We start from the raw sequence: 14,624 nt of genomic DNA, 5'->3' as shown, positions 1-14,624 counted from the left end.
CATCTCTCAGAAAAAATCAGTATAGGCTCAAAAATCTCACAAGGTAGTCTCCACTATTTTTCCACAGTTCATTCTGCTATGGCATCCTTGTCCACCAAGATATTAAGAGCACAACACAATTAAATGAATCATCTATGATGCAATCCCTAAGTGACACTCTCTCAGTCAAAGATTATTGATCAATGCACACCATATACATCTCCATTAGTAAGCAAAAGTAGCACTTCAACTCAAGGTTTCAAAACAGTTTTTTTTTATTTTATTTTATTTTGACTGACTCTAAACCTTGACTCTAAACATTTCCCGCACCCCCAAACCTAAATTAAACATTGTCCCAATGTTAAGAAATTAAAACACAGAACAAGCTAAGTCAAGCATGGAAAGAGGGAAACACAACTAACTAATAGAAATTAAAACTGAAAAGAAAAGAAAAGTTACGAGAGTGTAGCCTTCTTCTCCCTTGTTGGGTTGCCTCCCAAGTAGCGCTTGAGTTAACGTCTTCAGCCAGACGAAACCACAAATCATGCACTAACATCAGGGTCATGGAGAGGTACATTCTCCACCAACCGCTCTGTGACCAACTCAAGGTATGGCTTAAGCCGATGCCCATTCACCTTAAAAGTGCTCCCTGTTTTTGGATTCTGAATTTCAACTGCACCATGAGAGAAAAAATTAGTAACAACAAATGGTCCACACCAACGAGAGCGAAGTTTACCCGGAAACAACTTAAGTCGAGAATCAAAGAGAAGGACTTTCTGGCCAACTTCAAAGGTCTTCTTGGCAATTAGCTTATCATGAAATGCCTTCGTCTTCTCCTTGTAAATTCGAGAATTCTCATATGCTTCAGTCCTTAATTCGTCAAGTTCGTTCAACTGAAGACGTCTATGATCACCCGCCAACCTCATATCAAAATTGAACTTCTTGATGGCCCAATAAGCACGGTGTTCAAGCTCCACTGGAAGATGGCATGACTTCCCATATAGTAACCGAAAGGACTCATGCCAATGGGGGTCTTGTAGGCAGTTCTATATGCCCATAAAGCATCGTCCAACCTATCACTCCAATCTTTTCGGTTTGTATTGACGGTTCTTTCTAGAATGTGTTTAATCTCTCTATTCGAAACTTCTGCTTGACCATTCGTTTGAGGGTGGTATGGTGTAGACACTTTGTGAGTGATATTATACTTCTTCAACAAAGCTTCAAAAGATCTGTTACAAAAATGAGTTCCTCCATCGCTGACAATAGCTCGAGGCGTACCAAACCTTGAAAAGATTTTAGCTCGAAGAAAACTGAGAACAACTTTAGAATCATTAGTCCGAGTGGTCTGTGCCTCCACCCACTTAGAAACATAATCTACAGCGAGAAGTATATAAAGGAATCCATGAGAAGAAGGAAAGGGACCCATGAAATCAATGCCCCAAACATCAAAGATTTCAACAATATTGAATGGGTTTAGTGGCATTTGATTTCTTGGCCCAATATTACCTGTCCTTTGACAACGATCACAAGTCTTACAAAAATGATATGCATCCTTGAACAATGATGGCCAATAAAAACCACTCTCAAGTACTTTAAGAGCTGTCCTCTTAGCTCCATAGTGGCCTCCACATGCATAAGAGTGACAGAAAGTTAGAATAGAATCAAACTCACTTTCAGGTACACACCTTCTTATCACTTGATCCGGGCATTGCTTCCATAAATATGGATCATCCCACACATAGTACTTTGCCATCGTGACAAGTCTATCCTTTTGTGCTCTAGTGAAGTCCGCCGGAATCTTCTTGGTAACAACATAATTGATGATATCCGCATACCAAGGATCCGCAACCTGCATAGCAAAAATTTGTTCATCAGGAAATTGTTCTTGTAAGGGTAAAACCTCACCTTCCCAAGTTCGAGTATGTGTCATGCGGCTGAGATGATCCGCCACAACATTCTCACACCCCTTCTTGTCTTTGATTTCAATATCAAACTCTTGAAGCAAGAGCATCCATCGAATCAGTCTAGGCTTAGCATCCTTTTTTGTGAGAAGATATTTTAATGCTGCATGGTCAGAAAAAACAATCACTTTAGTGCCTATAAGATATGATCGAAATTTATCTAAAGCGAAAACAACAGCAAGTAGCTCCTTCTCTGTGGTGGTATAATTGACTTGAGCCTCATTGAGAGTCCGAGATGCATAGTAGATAACGTGAGGCAGCTTGTTTACTCGTTGTCCCAAAACAGCGCCCACTGCGTAGTCACTTGCATCGCACATTAATTCAAATGGAAGGCTCCAATCTGGTGGCACAATGATAGGGGCTGTCGTTAACATTCCCTTAAGCTTGTCAAACGCCACTTTGCATTCTTCATTGAACTCAAATTCCACTTCTTTTTGAAGTAGGCGGCAAAGAGGCCTTGTAATCTTTGAGAAATCCTTGATGAAGCGTCGATAGAAACCTGCATGACCAAGAGAAGAACGAACCTCCCTCACACATGTAGGGGGTGGTAAAGAACGAACAAGATCTATCTTTGCTTTATCAACTTCAATACCCTTAAGAGATATAATATGGCCTAAAACTATGCCTTGTGTTACCATGAAGTGACACTTCTCCCAATTAAGTACAAGGTGAGTTTCTTGACAACGTTTTAAAACAAGCGACAAATTATGAAGACAATGGTCAAAAGAATTACCGAAAACTGAAAAATCATCCATGAATACCTCAATAATTTTTTCGACCATGTCAGAAAATATGCTCATCATACAACGTTGAAATGTGGCAGGCGCGTTGCATAAACCGAAAGGCATCCTCCTATACGCAAATGTTCCGAAGGGACAAGTGAATGTCGTCTTCTCTTGATCTTCCGGAGCTATGGCAATTTGGTTGTAGCCCGAGTAGCCATCCAAGAAACAATAATATGCATAACCTGCAAGACGCTCAAGCATCTGATCAATAAAAGGTAAAGGAAAGTGATCCTTACGCGTAGTATTGTTGAGCTTGCGATAGTCGATGCACACTCTCCAGCCCGTTTGCAAACGTTGAGGCACTAGTTCATTGTCCTTGTTCTTGACAACTGTTATTCCAGATCGTTTGGGCACAACTTGTACAGGACTCACCCATTTACTGTCAGAGATAGGGTATATCATACCGGCATCAAGAAGTTTGAGAACTTCTTTCTTTACCACTTCCATCATAGGAGGGTTCAATCGACGTTGGGATTCTCTTGTAGGTTTTGATCCTTCCTCAAGAAGTATTCTATGCATGCATGTGGTTGGGCTTATGCCCTTGATATCTGCTATACTCCAGCCAATTGCTGTTCTATGCTCTCTGAGAACTCGAATCAGCTTATCTTTATCCTCTACCGAAAGGTTAGCTGCGATAATAACTGGTAGTGTCTTATTGTCTCCCAAGTATGCATATTGTAGATGGTTTGGTAGCTGTTTAAGCTCCAATTTTGGTGCCTCAATCACAGAAGGTACAAGTTTTTCATTAGAAATTGGAAGAGAAATAAAAGGAGAATAATACTTACCTTGTACCCGTGGCAAAGCTTCAAGGGCAGCCACCGAAGTCTCCAATTCTTCACACCAAATAGCTTCTTGGTTGGTAATTGTGATGGCTGATTGTTGGCATGGTAATAAACCCAATTCCAGCACAGTTTTTAAAGAGTCATCACCCATGCTTGTAGTGAGTGTATCCTGCACCAAATAATCAAAAGTATCAATGGAAAAACAAGATTGATCATCACAAGGATACCTCATTGCTTCGAAAATTCTAAAGCCAATTTTTTCTCCTTGAATTTCCATGGACAAGGTTCCTTCATAGACATCAATCTTGGTACGCGCAGTTCTCATGAAGGGCCGGCCAAGTATGAGGGGTAAGGAGACCGGCATAACAGCTTCTTCCATCTCCAACACAAAGAAGTCGGCCGGAAAGATCAATTCATTCACACGTACCAAAACATCTTCCAACAAACCTCTTGGTCGTCTAAGTGATCTATCCGCAAGTTGAATAGCCACACTAGTCTCTTGGAGCTCACCTAGATCAAGTGCTTCATAAACAGAAAAAGGCATTAAATTTATAGAAGCACCTAAATCAAGTAAGGCTTTTTCAAACCTTTTTTCACCGATGGTACACGGTATGGTAAAGCTTCCATGGTCTTTCAATTTGGGAGGTAGTTTACGTTGGAGCACAGCTGACACCTCCTCACTCAGAGCTACTGTTTCATGTTCTTCAAATCTGCTCTTGTTAGTGCAAAGCTCCTTAAGAAATTTCGCATACTTGGGAATCTGTTTTATAGCATCCAAGAGAGGGATGTTTACTTGGACCTTACGAAAGGTATCCAAGATATCTTTATCGTGTTGCTCCTTCTTGGTTTTCATGAACCTGCGAGGGAAAGGAATGGGCACAGTATACGAATTTGAAGCATTGGTTACCTGATGGTCGGTTATTTGCTTCTCCTCAATATTTTTTTCCATCTCCTTTTGCCCAAGAATTGTGTCCCTTTTGTCCTCCTCCTCTACCACATCATTCTTTCCTTTGTTATTCAACATTGGCTTGTCCAGAACGTGCTTTCCACTCCTCAAAGTCACAGCTGCTGCTTGTTCAGGGTTTACTCCTTTAGGATTAATTTCGGTTTGGCTAGGGAGTTTACCCGGTTCCCTTTGAGAAAGAACAGTCACAACTTGACTCATTTGTCTCTCAAGGTTCTCTATAGCCTTATCTTGCTTTTGGAAACGACTATCTGCTTTCTGTATAAAGGAATTAGTGCTATCAACCATAGTCATAACCAAATCTTCAAGTGACTTACCAGGTGCACGTTGCAAAGGTGCTGGAGGATTCATAGCTCGAGCTATCTGTCCTTGGCTTGAGCCTTGAGGTGCATTAATTCCTTGTTGGACATTGTCATTGTTACTCCATCTTAAGTTTGGATGGTCATGCCAACCCGGATTATAAGTATTGGAGTAAGGGTTATACCTTAACCTTTGTGCCGCATAGTTAGCTTGCTCGAGCTCTGTAGAATACATGTGACAAGTTTCAGTTGTATGATCAATATTGAAACATTTAGCACATACCTCACTTTGAGTAGCTTGTCTTATTGGGAGTATGGTCTTCATTAGCATGTCTAATTTATTTTCAATAGCTGTTATTTGTGAGGAAGATCCATCTCGAACATTTACTTCATAAACACTCCTACTCCTTGATCCTTGCCTTCCTCCAGTAGAGAATTACTGAGAATTTTCACTTAAAGTCTCAAATATTTGAAAAGCCTCATTACTTGTTTTATTCATGAAAGCTCCCCCACATGCTGAGTCCACTAAGACTTTGTTGGCATCGTTCAAGCCTTCATAAAAGGATTGAGCTTGGTCATCTTTGGAAAAACCATGATGAGGACACTTGCGAAGCAACTCATTGAAATGCACCCATGCTTCATGAAAAGAATCTCCATCTTTCTGCTGGAAGGCATTTATCTTCTTTCTCAATTGCCTTGTTTTCTGAGCAGGGAAATACTTTGTGATGAACTTGGTAGCCAGCTGATCCCATGTGGTAATAGATCCTGCTGGCAAGGAATTTAACCACCACTTAGCATCATCCTTTAGAGAAAAGGGAAAAAGAATTAACCTGAGTCCCTCGGCATTTAGGTGTTGGATGTTCTGTGTCCTACACAGATCATAGAATTCCCGAAGGTGCATGTTCGGATCCTCCATCGACTTTCCATAAAAGTGTGGTACAGAATTGATCAATTGAGGAGATATGCTATATGTAGATGCCGCAGTGGGAGTAAAGGCAATGCATGACGGCTGAGCTAGATTTGTAGGGACAAAAGAAGCCTTGAGTGGTTTCTCCTCTTCAGCCATTGCGTTATCCTCAAAAATATGCTGCTCTTCCTCTTCGTCCGAACTAGATCGTGGCAATAGTGGTAGTGACTGAGAGGATGTGAATTCCGTAATTCGGCGTTGGGCTGCTTCTTTACGGTGTAGACGAGCAGTGCGTTCAATCTCTGGATTGTAAACAAGGTCCTTTCCTTGAGAACTTCGAGTGTGCATACACTGAAAAGAGAAACAAAAAGAAAATCAATTTGCAATTAAATAAAACAATCCCCGGCGACACGGCGCCAAAAATTGTTCAGCTATTTTCGAACACCAAAATAGGTGCTGAAAAATAACTCAATTTAATCCTTGCAACTTAAGAAAAACGTTGTTGAGTACAGTGAGAAGCAAGGTGATCTCCCGCAGAGGATTGGAATGTAATTGCAAGTCAAATCTAATTGTGATTCGAGCTAAACAGTATTGTGACTCGAGCTACACGACTAACTTAGAATAATCAATAAGAAGTAGGAAACGTTTTTGATTCTTATAAGAGAAATAGTCAAGGGAAAGCTATCCACCACTAACAATCATGTACTGCTGCAATCTTCAACTGTAATTCTTGATTCACGAATGACGATGTTTAAGATAAAACAATGGCATGTTGATTTTATCTTATTGCTTTCTCTTAATTAGTATGTCAAGTGCATGGCATGTACTCCTTAACTTAGTTCTTAAGATGCAATCTAGAATGGCATGTTCATAGATTCAACACTCAAGAATCATTAAGCACAAAGAAAGCAAACATCACTAAATTCACAAGATGTGGCATGCATCTTACATAACCTAGAAATCGATTCACATGAATATGAGCTATCTTATTCATTGGCTACTTGAGACTTTATGAAGATATGGGCGATCAATCATATTGTCCTAGCAATAGAATTCTAAGACATGCATCTAAGCGTGCACTCAAAGAAACATATCTCAGATTTCATCAACAAGTAATATAGTGAAAAGATTTTCATTCGATATCAAGAAATAAGATTAAAGATTAACGAAGCATCAATACAATCATGTTCGGGCTTCAACCAGCCCCTTAACTGAAGGAAAACTAGCCACTCATCATCTGTTTTGAACACTAAAACACAAAAGAGAAAGAGACAACCAAGTAGTAGATCTCCGCTTGCTTGCTGCCGATTTCACCTTCTCTTTGCGTCCTCCGTTCGTTCTTTCCTCCGTCCGTCTGTTCTTTGATGACTTTTACATCCCTTTTATAGTTTCACAATAGGGCACGACTGAGACTTTTGAGACAAAATAGGAATTAAGTCCAATTACCATAAGGAAGTGATTCTCCTAATTGATACAGAACTCGACTTTCGATGCACTTCTCCTTATGGAAACTGAACTTAATTGATTGAGAGAGTTGTCATTGACTTCTAACACATGATTCGAGTGCCCCGTAATCTCCCAAGATTTGTTCCTTGTCTTGAGTACCAAGAATGGTAACTTGAGGTATCAAATCTTCTAATTTCGTATATAATTTCTGCACTGAACCACTGATGCTAAAACTGATGCAACTTCCTCTAGGGAACTCCAAATCACAAACCGTAAAATTCTATGGAAACTAGACTTCTAGTTCTTTCCAACGGTATATCACTTGTTGTCCAATTCCTCCTGAGCACGTCCAGTTTATTCCGTGAAATTGACGAATCTGTTTAGGAACCTGACTTGGCTTCAAAATTGTGAACATATTCATCTTTTCTTATTTCACCATATTTTTGCCTCTTTAGCTCTCAATCACCATTAGGGACGTATTCCTTCAAAACTTACACAAAACACATCAAAACAACCAATTTCACAAAGGAAACTAGTGCAAAGTATAGGAATAAGGGATGTAAAATGTGCATAAATATGTGTTATCACTTATAGCGTGTGCATTTTGATTCATCAATGAGTGAGACACGCACTATTGTCGATATACTTGATGGATTGGATGTATGCCACTAGGGTGTGAGAGCACACCTACAATATTGTCATTCATGTACTTTCGGGTTACGGAAATGTAGACACCCACCTGAGAGGTTCTAATTAATCTATCCAGAACTGTTCACAGTGATCCTTATGGATCAAGTGTTAGTATTTGGATTGATCGACGGGTCAATTTGATATGCTTAGTGGATAGATACAAAGGAACCGAGAGCTCAGGGGAAATATGGACTTTGAAGTGTTTGATAGTACACAAACTCTCACCCCAACTTGCCAAGTGTTGCATCGAGGATATATTCGTATACATCTCACAGTTCAGGGACAGGTTTCTACATAAGAAAAAGTCTCGATGTAAGTATCGTACACAATCGAAAATAAATCAAGAATGGACCAAGGATTAAAATAATATTTGAGCCTTGAATTCTTGAAACATTGGGCCTAAGGGAAACCTAGAGGTCCAATAAAATTGGACAGATTCTAAGGATTCTATTTTGGGCCAAACTAAGCCCAAATAATGCTTTGAAATTCAAAGCTTGGACCGGGCTTTGAAGTTGTTAAATCGGCACTGCAACGAATTGCACCACCGATTTATAATTTGGTTTTAGTTCCAATCTGATTGCACTACTAGGGCAATTGTCGACCGAAAACAAAAGTGAAAAACCATGATGCTTGACAAGGGTTGTCTACTGATTTTATTTTATACAAGAAGGTTGTGTGGTGTTTTCTCAAGGTGGCATGTATTAAATTCCCAAAGGTAGCCGTGTGTTCTTTTTGGTTCACCACCAATAGATGAATTTTGCTTTGCGCTTTCGCAAGGAGATTAAGGGGAATACCAAGGAAATGACGTAGACGTTTTAAGTTCGTAGAGATCAAAACGGTGGTTCGTGCGTTCAAGAAAATAAGAAATCTAAGGACCTCGATATTGAAGAGGTTGGTTATTTTTTAAATCTTCTTGATGCCAAGTTATGTGCTTGTATGATCAAGATTTAATATTGTTTAGATAAAAACCTAGACGCATGCTAGGATTATGTACAAACGATTAAAACTTGATCTAATATGTTTGTATGCATGTTAAAATATTATTTGTAACAAAATAAATTTTAGAAGCATGCTAACCAAACATAGCTAGGGCCGTGGGGTACATATGAGTTGTAGAGCATCATTCGTTAGAATTTTGATTTATACTTATGCTAAGACGATCCTAAAAAGCTTTCGCTGCTTGTCTAAATTAGATTTAGTAACCAACACAAGTCTCGTACTCCAGTTCTTCAACTCAAAGAGGAGCTGACAATGCTCTAATGCTCCAATGTGGGTCAAAGAGTGTCTCTGAATATCTTCAGACAATGAAAGTTCTTGATGATGAACTTGCTCAAATTGATCATCCACTATGCAATGATGATATGACCTTGTATGTTTTGCAAGGTCTCGGTTCTGAATATCGTGAAATTGTTGCTCATATTCGTGCTCGAGAAAAGTCTCTCACATTTGAAGAACTTCATGAAATGCTGATTCCCCATGAAAGCTATCTAAAACATCTTGAGCAAAACTCTCCAACTCCAGTTGCCACTGCCAACTACACTCAATCTCACAATACTCAGCAATCATCATTCTCTCACAACAATCAGAGGAGGAACTCAATTCCATTTCTCAGGCAAGGTAATTTTTGGAATTCTTCGAGTCCAAACAGGTACCCATCTACAACTATCCCAATACTAACAACAATCGTCACAAATCTACGCACTTTACAAGGCCTTCCTGCCAGCATTGCTCTTACTATGAAAGGAAACCCAATGCTAATATTGAAGCTAACTGTGCATATGCTCATTCTATAACAGATAATGGCAAGTGGTTGGTTGGCTCTGGTGCATCTCATAACATCACTACTGATCTTGGTAATCTATCCATTTACAATGAATATGCTGGCACAGACGAGGTGGTAATTGGTGATGGTTCACGTTTGCCTGTTTCACATGTAGGGTCTTTAACTCTTATGTCACCTTCACATAGCTTTCATATAACTGATGCTTTTTATGTTCCTTCTATCAAAAAAAAAAAAAGGATTTTCGTTTACCATTTTACAAAGCAAAATAATATAGTAATAGAGTTTCTTCCAAACTTTTTTTTTTATGAAGGATCAGACTAACGGGGCCATTATGCTGCAAAGAGAATATGAGAACGGTGTCTATCCCCTACCATCAACACTGAAGAAATCAGATATCAAACCAGTTGCTTATGTGCATGAGAGGACGTCACTCGATGGTTGGTAGAAACGTCTTGGGCATCCCTCATGTCGTTCAGTTCAAAATTAAATTTCTTGCTTTGATTTACCTGTTCAAAAAAATTCTAAGTTATCTTCCTGTATTTCCTGCTCTTTGAATAAATCACACAAGCAACCATTCCGAGCCAATAGAATCATAAGCAAGCATCCTCTTGATCTTATATATATAGATGTGTGGCCCATAACCTGAAATCGGTATTGACGGTTCTCGATATTATCTCATTTTGGTTGAGCACTTTACAAAATATGTTTGGCCATATCCCATTCCTCAAAAATCCAGTGTCAGTACTATTTTTCCCTAATTCAATTATCTCGTGGAAAATAAATTCAACACTGGAATAAAGATTCTTTACTCTGACAATAGGAGCAATACATTACCTTAAAAAATTATTATCTATCCATTCATGGGATAAGTCACTACACCACCGCCCCACACACACCTCAATAAAATGGGATCTCTGAACAACGACATCGTCACTTGGTTGATACAGGGCTCACACTCCTCACTATTCACATCTACCTCAAACTTATTGGCCATATGCTTTTCAAACAACAACATATCTTCTAAATCGAATGCCCACTCCCATTCTTGTCTCCATTTGAAATGTTGTTCCATCAAAAGCCCAATTATTTCAAATTGAGATGATTGGGGTGCCTTTGCTTTCCTTACACCAAGCCATACAATCAACATAAACTCCAAGCCAACTCCACAACCTCTGTCTTCATTGGATACTCCCAGAGTCAAAACACATATCATTGTCAAGATTTGAAAACCTAACGGATTTATAGATCTTGTCATGTTATCTTTCTTAAAGACACTCTCCCATTTATAGTCACCAATGTATCCTCTTCCTAGACACCAGTGTCCCCATCCAGTTTTGTTCCTCTTATTGTGGCTCAAGCACTAGCTCTAACATCTCTAGTAATCATTGATGAGTCAAGGATAGCACCATCCACCTCTACTCCTAAAGGTATGAATCCTATAACCTCTTTACCTTATTCTAATCCTCCCTCTGATGCATCCACACCTTATATCCATCCCCCCTCTACCATGATTACCACAGACTTGGCTTCTTCATCACCTCCTTCCCCGATCCCAGCATTACCTAATTCCCAAGCACACACTGTGACCACAAGAGCCATGAACCAAAATTTCAAACACAAGCAAATCAATCTAGCCACCAAACACCCAATTGCACCCTCTCATGAACCCACTAATGTGACTCAAGCACTCTTGGATCCTCACTGGCGTGAGGCAATGTCTTATGAGCTTACTGACTTAATGTGTCATGATACTTGAGAATTGGTACCTCCAAAAGTTGGTTGTAATATCATGGGACGCTAATGGGTATATCAGGTTAAACAAAAATTCGATGAAACTATTGATAGATTCAAAGTATGACTGATAGCAAAGGGTTTAAACCAGAGACCTGGTGTCAACTACAAAGAAATATTCAATCCTGTTGTAAAGCCTGCAACCATTAGACTTGTACTTACAATTGTTATGATGCAGAGTTGGCCCATATGACAAATGGATGTCAATAAAGCTTTTTTGGATGGCAAATTTTAGGAAGATGTATATATGCACCATCCTCCTGGTTTTTGTTGTAACCCTCACAAAAAGTCCCACATTGGAAAAATAGAAAGAAAGTGTGTGGTTTATAAGGCATGGGGGAGGTCCAACTCAAAGGCTTAAGCTTTTGAGTGAAGATGAGCTTTCCTCCATGGCCAAGTAAACCCACATGTATTAGGTCCATGTAACATGGGCTCACCTCCTGCCCAAATTCTAACATGGTATCAGAGCTCGATTGCGGGGGTGTTTGAGACCCAAACAAAATGGCCGGTTCGACAAATATATAAATAAATAAAATTTGAGGCCTCTCACCTATGAGCACACAATCATGGCATGTGTATCACCACCTCTGAGCACGCAAAGACAAGGCCATGTCGATGAGCACCTTTGAGCATGGGTTCCATGTAACAAGTGGGATGGGATTTAAGGGACTTATGTGTGAAGGGGAGTGTTGGAACCCACACAAAAAGTCCCATTTTGGAAAAATTGAAAGAAAGTGTGTGGTTTATAAGGCATGGGGGAGGTCCAACTCATAGGCTTAAGCTTTTGAGTGAAGATGGGTTCTCCTCCATTGCCAAGTAAACCCAAATATGTAGGCCTGTGTAACATGGGCTCACCACTGGTCCAAATTCTAACAGTTTTAAAGATGTCAACAAACCTCATCATGTATACAAACTCAAGCATGCAATATACGGCGTAAAACAGACGCCATAGGCCTGGTATTTAACTCTCAAAAGTGCACAACTTGAAATTGGCTTTGTCAACTCTCAAGCTGACTCCTTATTATTTGTATATAGAACTTAACCATTATTTCATACTTTCTGATTTATGTTGATGATTTGATAATTATAGGGAACATTTATATCTTGTCACAAATATTATCAAGAAGCTTGGTTATCGCTTCTCCCTCAAAGATATGGGCTCAATTAGTTACTTATTGGGCATTGAAGTCACCCCAACTGCCAAGGGAATTTTTCTCTCCTAGCATAAGTACATTCGTGATTTATGTCATGCACCAACGTAAATGTTGCCAAGGATGTCATGACTCCTCTCTCTACATTTATTATTTTTCAACTTCACGATAGTACTACTTCCATTGACAGCACTGATTATCAAAGTGTTATAGAGGCTTTGCAATATCTCTCCTTAACGCGATCTGACATCAATTTTACAGTGAATAAACTATATCAGTTCATGCATAAACCAACTCAAACTCTCGGACATTGTGATTGTACCCTAGGTTAAATATGTCATCATCTTTCTTTGTGTAACCCATTTCTTGACAAATTAGATCTCGACACAACCTTTCAATGCTAACAGATAGCTTCAAATAAATCTATGAATCAATGATTGTAGATAGATGAGCAAACTCATTTTCCATTGAAGTTTGTAATTTGCCCGCCGTAACGATCAATTTATCCATGTTTTCTTCCAGATTTGACATGCAAACTTGTATGGTTACAGAACGTGTGAGATGGCAAGCATACACAGGAAATGGTGAAGGAAGGATGTAGAACAATCACAGGAACACCAAAAGAGTAATGGGTAAGAGAGCAACTCATTTCATTTCCTAACTGTCTTTACAATAATGACTTCCTTCCTAATATAGAACTAAGAGGACCCATCAACTATTGACAACTCAATTGCCACATAGGCCAAATTTATTACAATTAACCACTACTAATACCACTTGCATTAGGATACTATAAAATAACTATTATGACCTCAAGATCCTATCAGATTCAAGGAGATGAAACTCACATGCATGAGTTGCTGTTGGTGGCCATGAGAGGGAAAGGAATATTAGGATGGGTGACTTCTTTGAAAGACAAAGCTATAAGGGTCAGTATGGACTAACCCAAAGCAAACAAAGTGTTACTAGTGCGGAGGGGCAAGCTATTACATATCACATGTTGAGTATGTATCAATTTGAGCTGGGTAAAGAAGTTTAAAGGGATAAGTATGGATTTGGCCCCTATACTTAGCGTTTTGGATAAAAAAAGCCTCTAAAATTTTTTTTGGGTCAAACAAGACCTTGCACTTACCAAAATGATTCATTTCAGCCCTTCAGACAAACTTTCGTTAGATTCTACTGATGTGGACTCAACTATGTGACATGGATTTAATTTGACAAAAAAATAAATTATGTGTAAAATATGACAAGGCCAAAATTCAAAAATAACTTTAGATTATAAGCATGTCCTTATAAAAATCAAAAACTAAAAAATAAAAAACCTAAATTAAAAATTGATAAAACCCTAATTGCTTCATCTTCCTCTCTTTCGCCTCCAATTGTGACGGCCTATAGCTTATGGCATTTTTTATGCTCCTCTCTTCCGCCTCTAGTTGAGGCTCCCTAACCTTCTCCCGATTTTGTTTTTGGTGGTCTCAATTTGGGGACTCAATTTCTTTCTTCTTTTTATTGGAGTTGGATTTTGCTAGTATGGATTATTCTTTATCAAGCCCCTGCACTGTGTTGTTGCAATTGTTGAATTTTTATGAATCATTCGTCGCCACAATGAGCTGTTTTTAAACATCTGAACCTGAAGTTGTTGAAATTTGTTGATTTCTTTTAGAAGAAGCAGAGGCAAAAATAATGGATTTTTTTCGAGAGTGGATTCTGTGTGAAATGGCTCGTATGATTTATATGTTATTGAAATAAAGCATAATGGATCTGCAAAATGGGTCAATCATATCCCCAAATCTACAGCGAACCAATCTCTGGTGAGTTTTTCTCTCGTTTCGACACCATCTCCGACAAGTCTCTCCCCCCCTCTCTCTCTTTCCTCCTCTCTCTCATGCCATGTTCACTATCGATAGCTTGCTCCTACCATCTTCACCTTCACAGTGCTACCGCCACCACCACTCGCCAGAATAGTTGTCGTTGAAGACGAAGGGCTAACCAGAGTGTTGACAGATGCAGGGGTAGAAATGACTTAACAAATGAATTACAAATGACAAGTGTCAACATCTAATACATTAAGTCCACATATACGCCA

General features: G+C 39.2%; 2 protein-coding genes and 1 non-coding gene across 3 annotated transcripts; 2 read left to right on the top strand and 1 right to left on the bottom strand.

Annotated features, from left to right (window-relative positions):
- Positions 1 to 521: 521 nt before the first annotated feature.
- Positions 522 to 905, bottom strand: LOC119998577. The gene has a single exon (XM_038845923.1). The coding sequence runs from the start codon at positions 903 to 905 to the stop codon at positions 522 to 524; it is 384 nt and encodes a 127-aa protein (XP_038701851.1).
- A 4,452-nt stretch (positions 906 to 5,357) lies between these two features.
- Positions 5,358 to 5,464, top strand: LOC119999167. Its single transcript, XR_005468347.1, has one exon. It is a non-coding gene; the product is annotated as a small nucleolar RNA R71 (small nucleolar RNA).
- A 3,608-nt stretch (positions 5,465 to 9,072) lies between these two features.
- LOC119998576 lies at positions 9,073 to 10,041 on the top strand. The gene is made up of 3 exons (XM_038845922.1): positions 9,073 to 9,430; positions 9,610 to 9,746; positions 9,907 to 10,041. The coding sequence occupies exons 1-3, from the start codon at positions 9,073 to 9,075 to the stop codon at positions 10,039 to 10,041; spliced, it is 630 nt and encodes a 209-aa protein (XP_038701850.1).
- The last annotated feature ends 4,583 nt before the right edge of the window (positions 10,042 to 14,624 follow it).

This window comes from Tripterygium wilfordii, chromosome 5 (assembly GCF_013401445.1).
Source record: "Tripterygium wilfordii isolate XIE 37 chromosome 5, ASM1340144v1, whole genome shotgun sequence".
Classification (NCBI taxonomy): Eukaryota; Viridiplantae; Streptophyta; class Magnoliopsida; order Celastrales; family Celastraceae; genus Tripterygium; species Tripterygium wilfordii.
This window is presented reverse-complemented; position numbering and strand designations above follow the sequence as displayed.

Bases quoted from the DNA above. Each gene is read 5' to 3' on its own strand.
- LOC119998577 (XM_038845923.1), bottom strand. From the start codon at position 905: ATGAGGTTGGCGGGTGATCATAGACGTCTTCAGTTGAACGAACTTGAC.
- LOC119998576 (XM_038845922.1), top strand. From the start codon at position 9,073: ATGCTCCAATGTGGGTCAAAGAGTGTCTCTGAATATCTTCAGACAATG. The intron at 9,431-9,609 runs GTAATTTTTGGA...ATTCTATAACAG, and splicing joins AATTCCATTTCTCAGGCAAG to ATAATGGCAAGTGGTTGGTT. The intron at 9,747-9,906 runs GTAGGGTCTTTA...TTTTTTATGAAG, and splicing joins CACGTTTGCCTGTTTCACAT to GATCAGACTAACGGGGCCAT.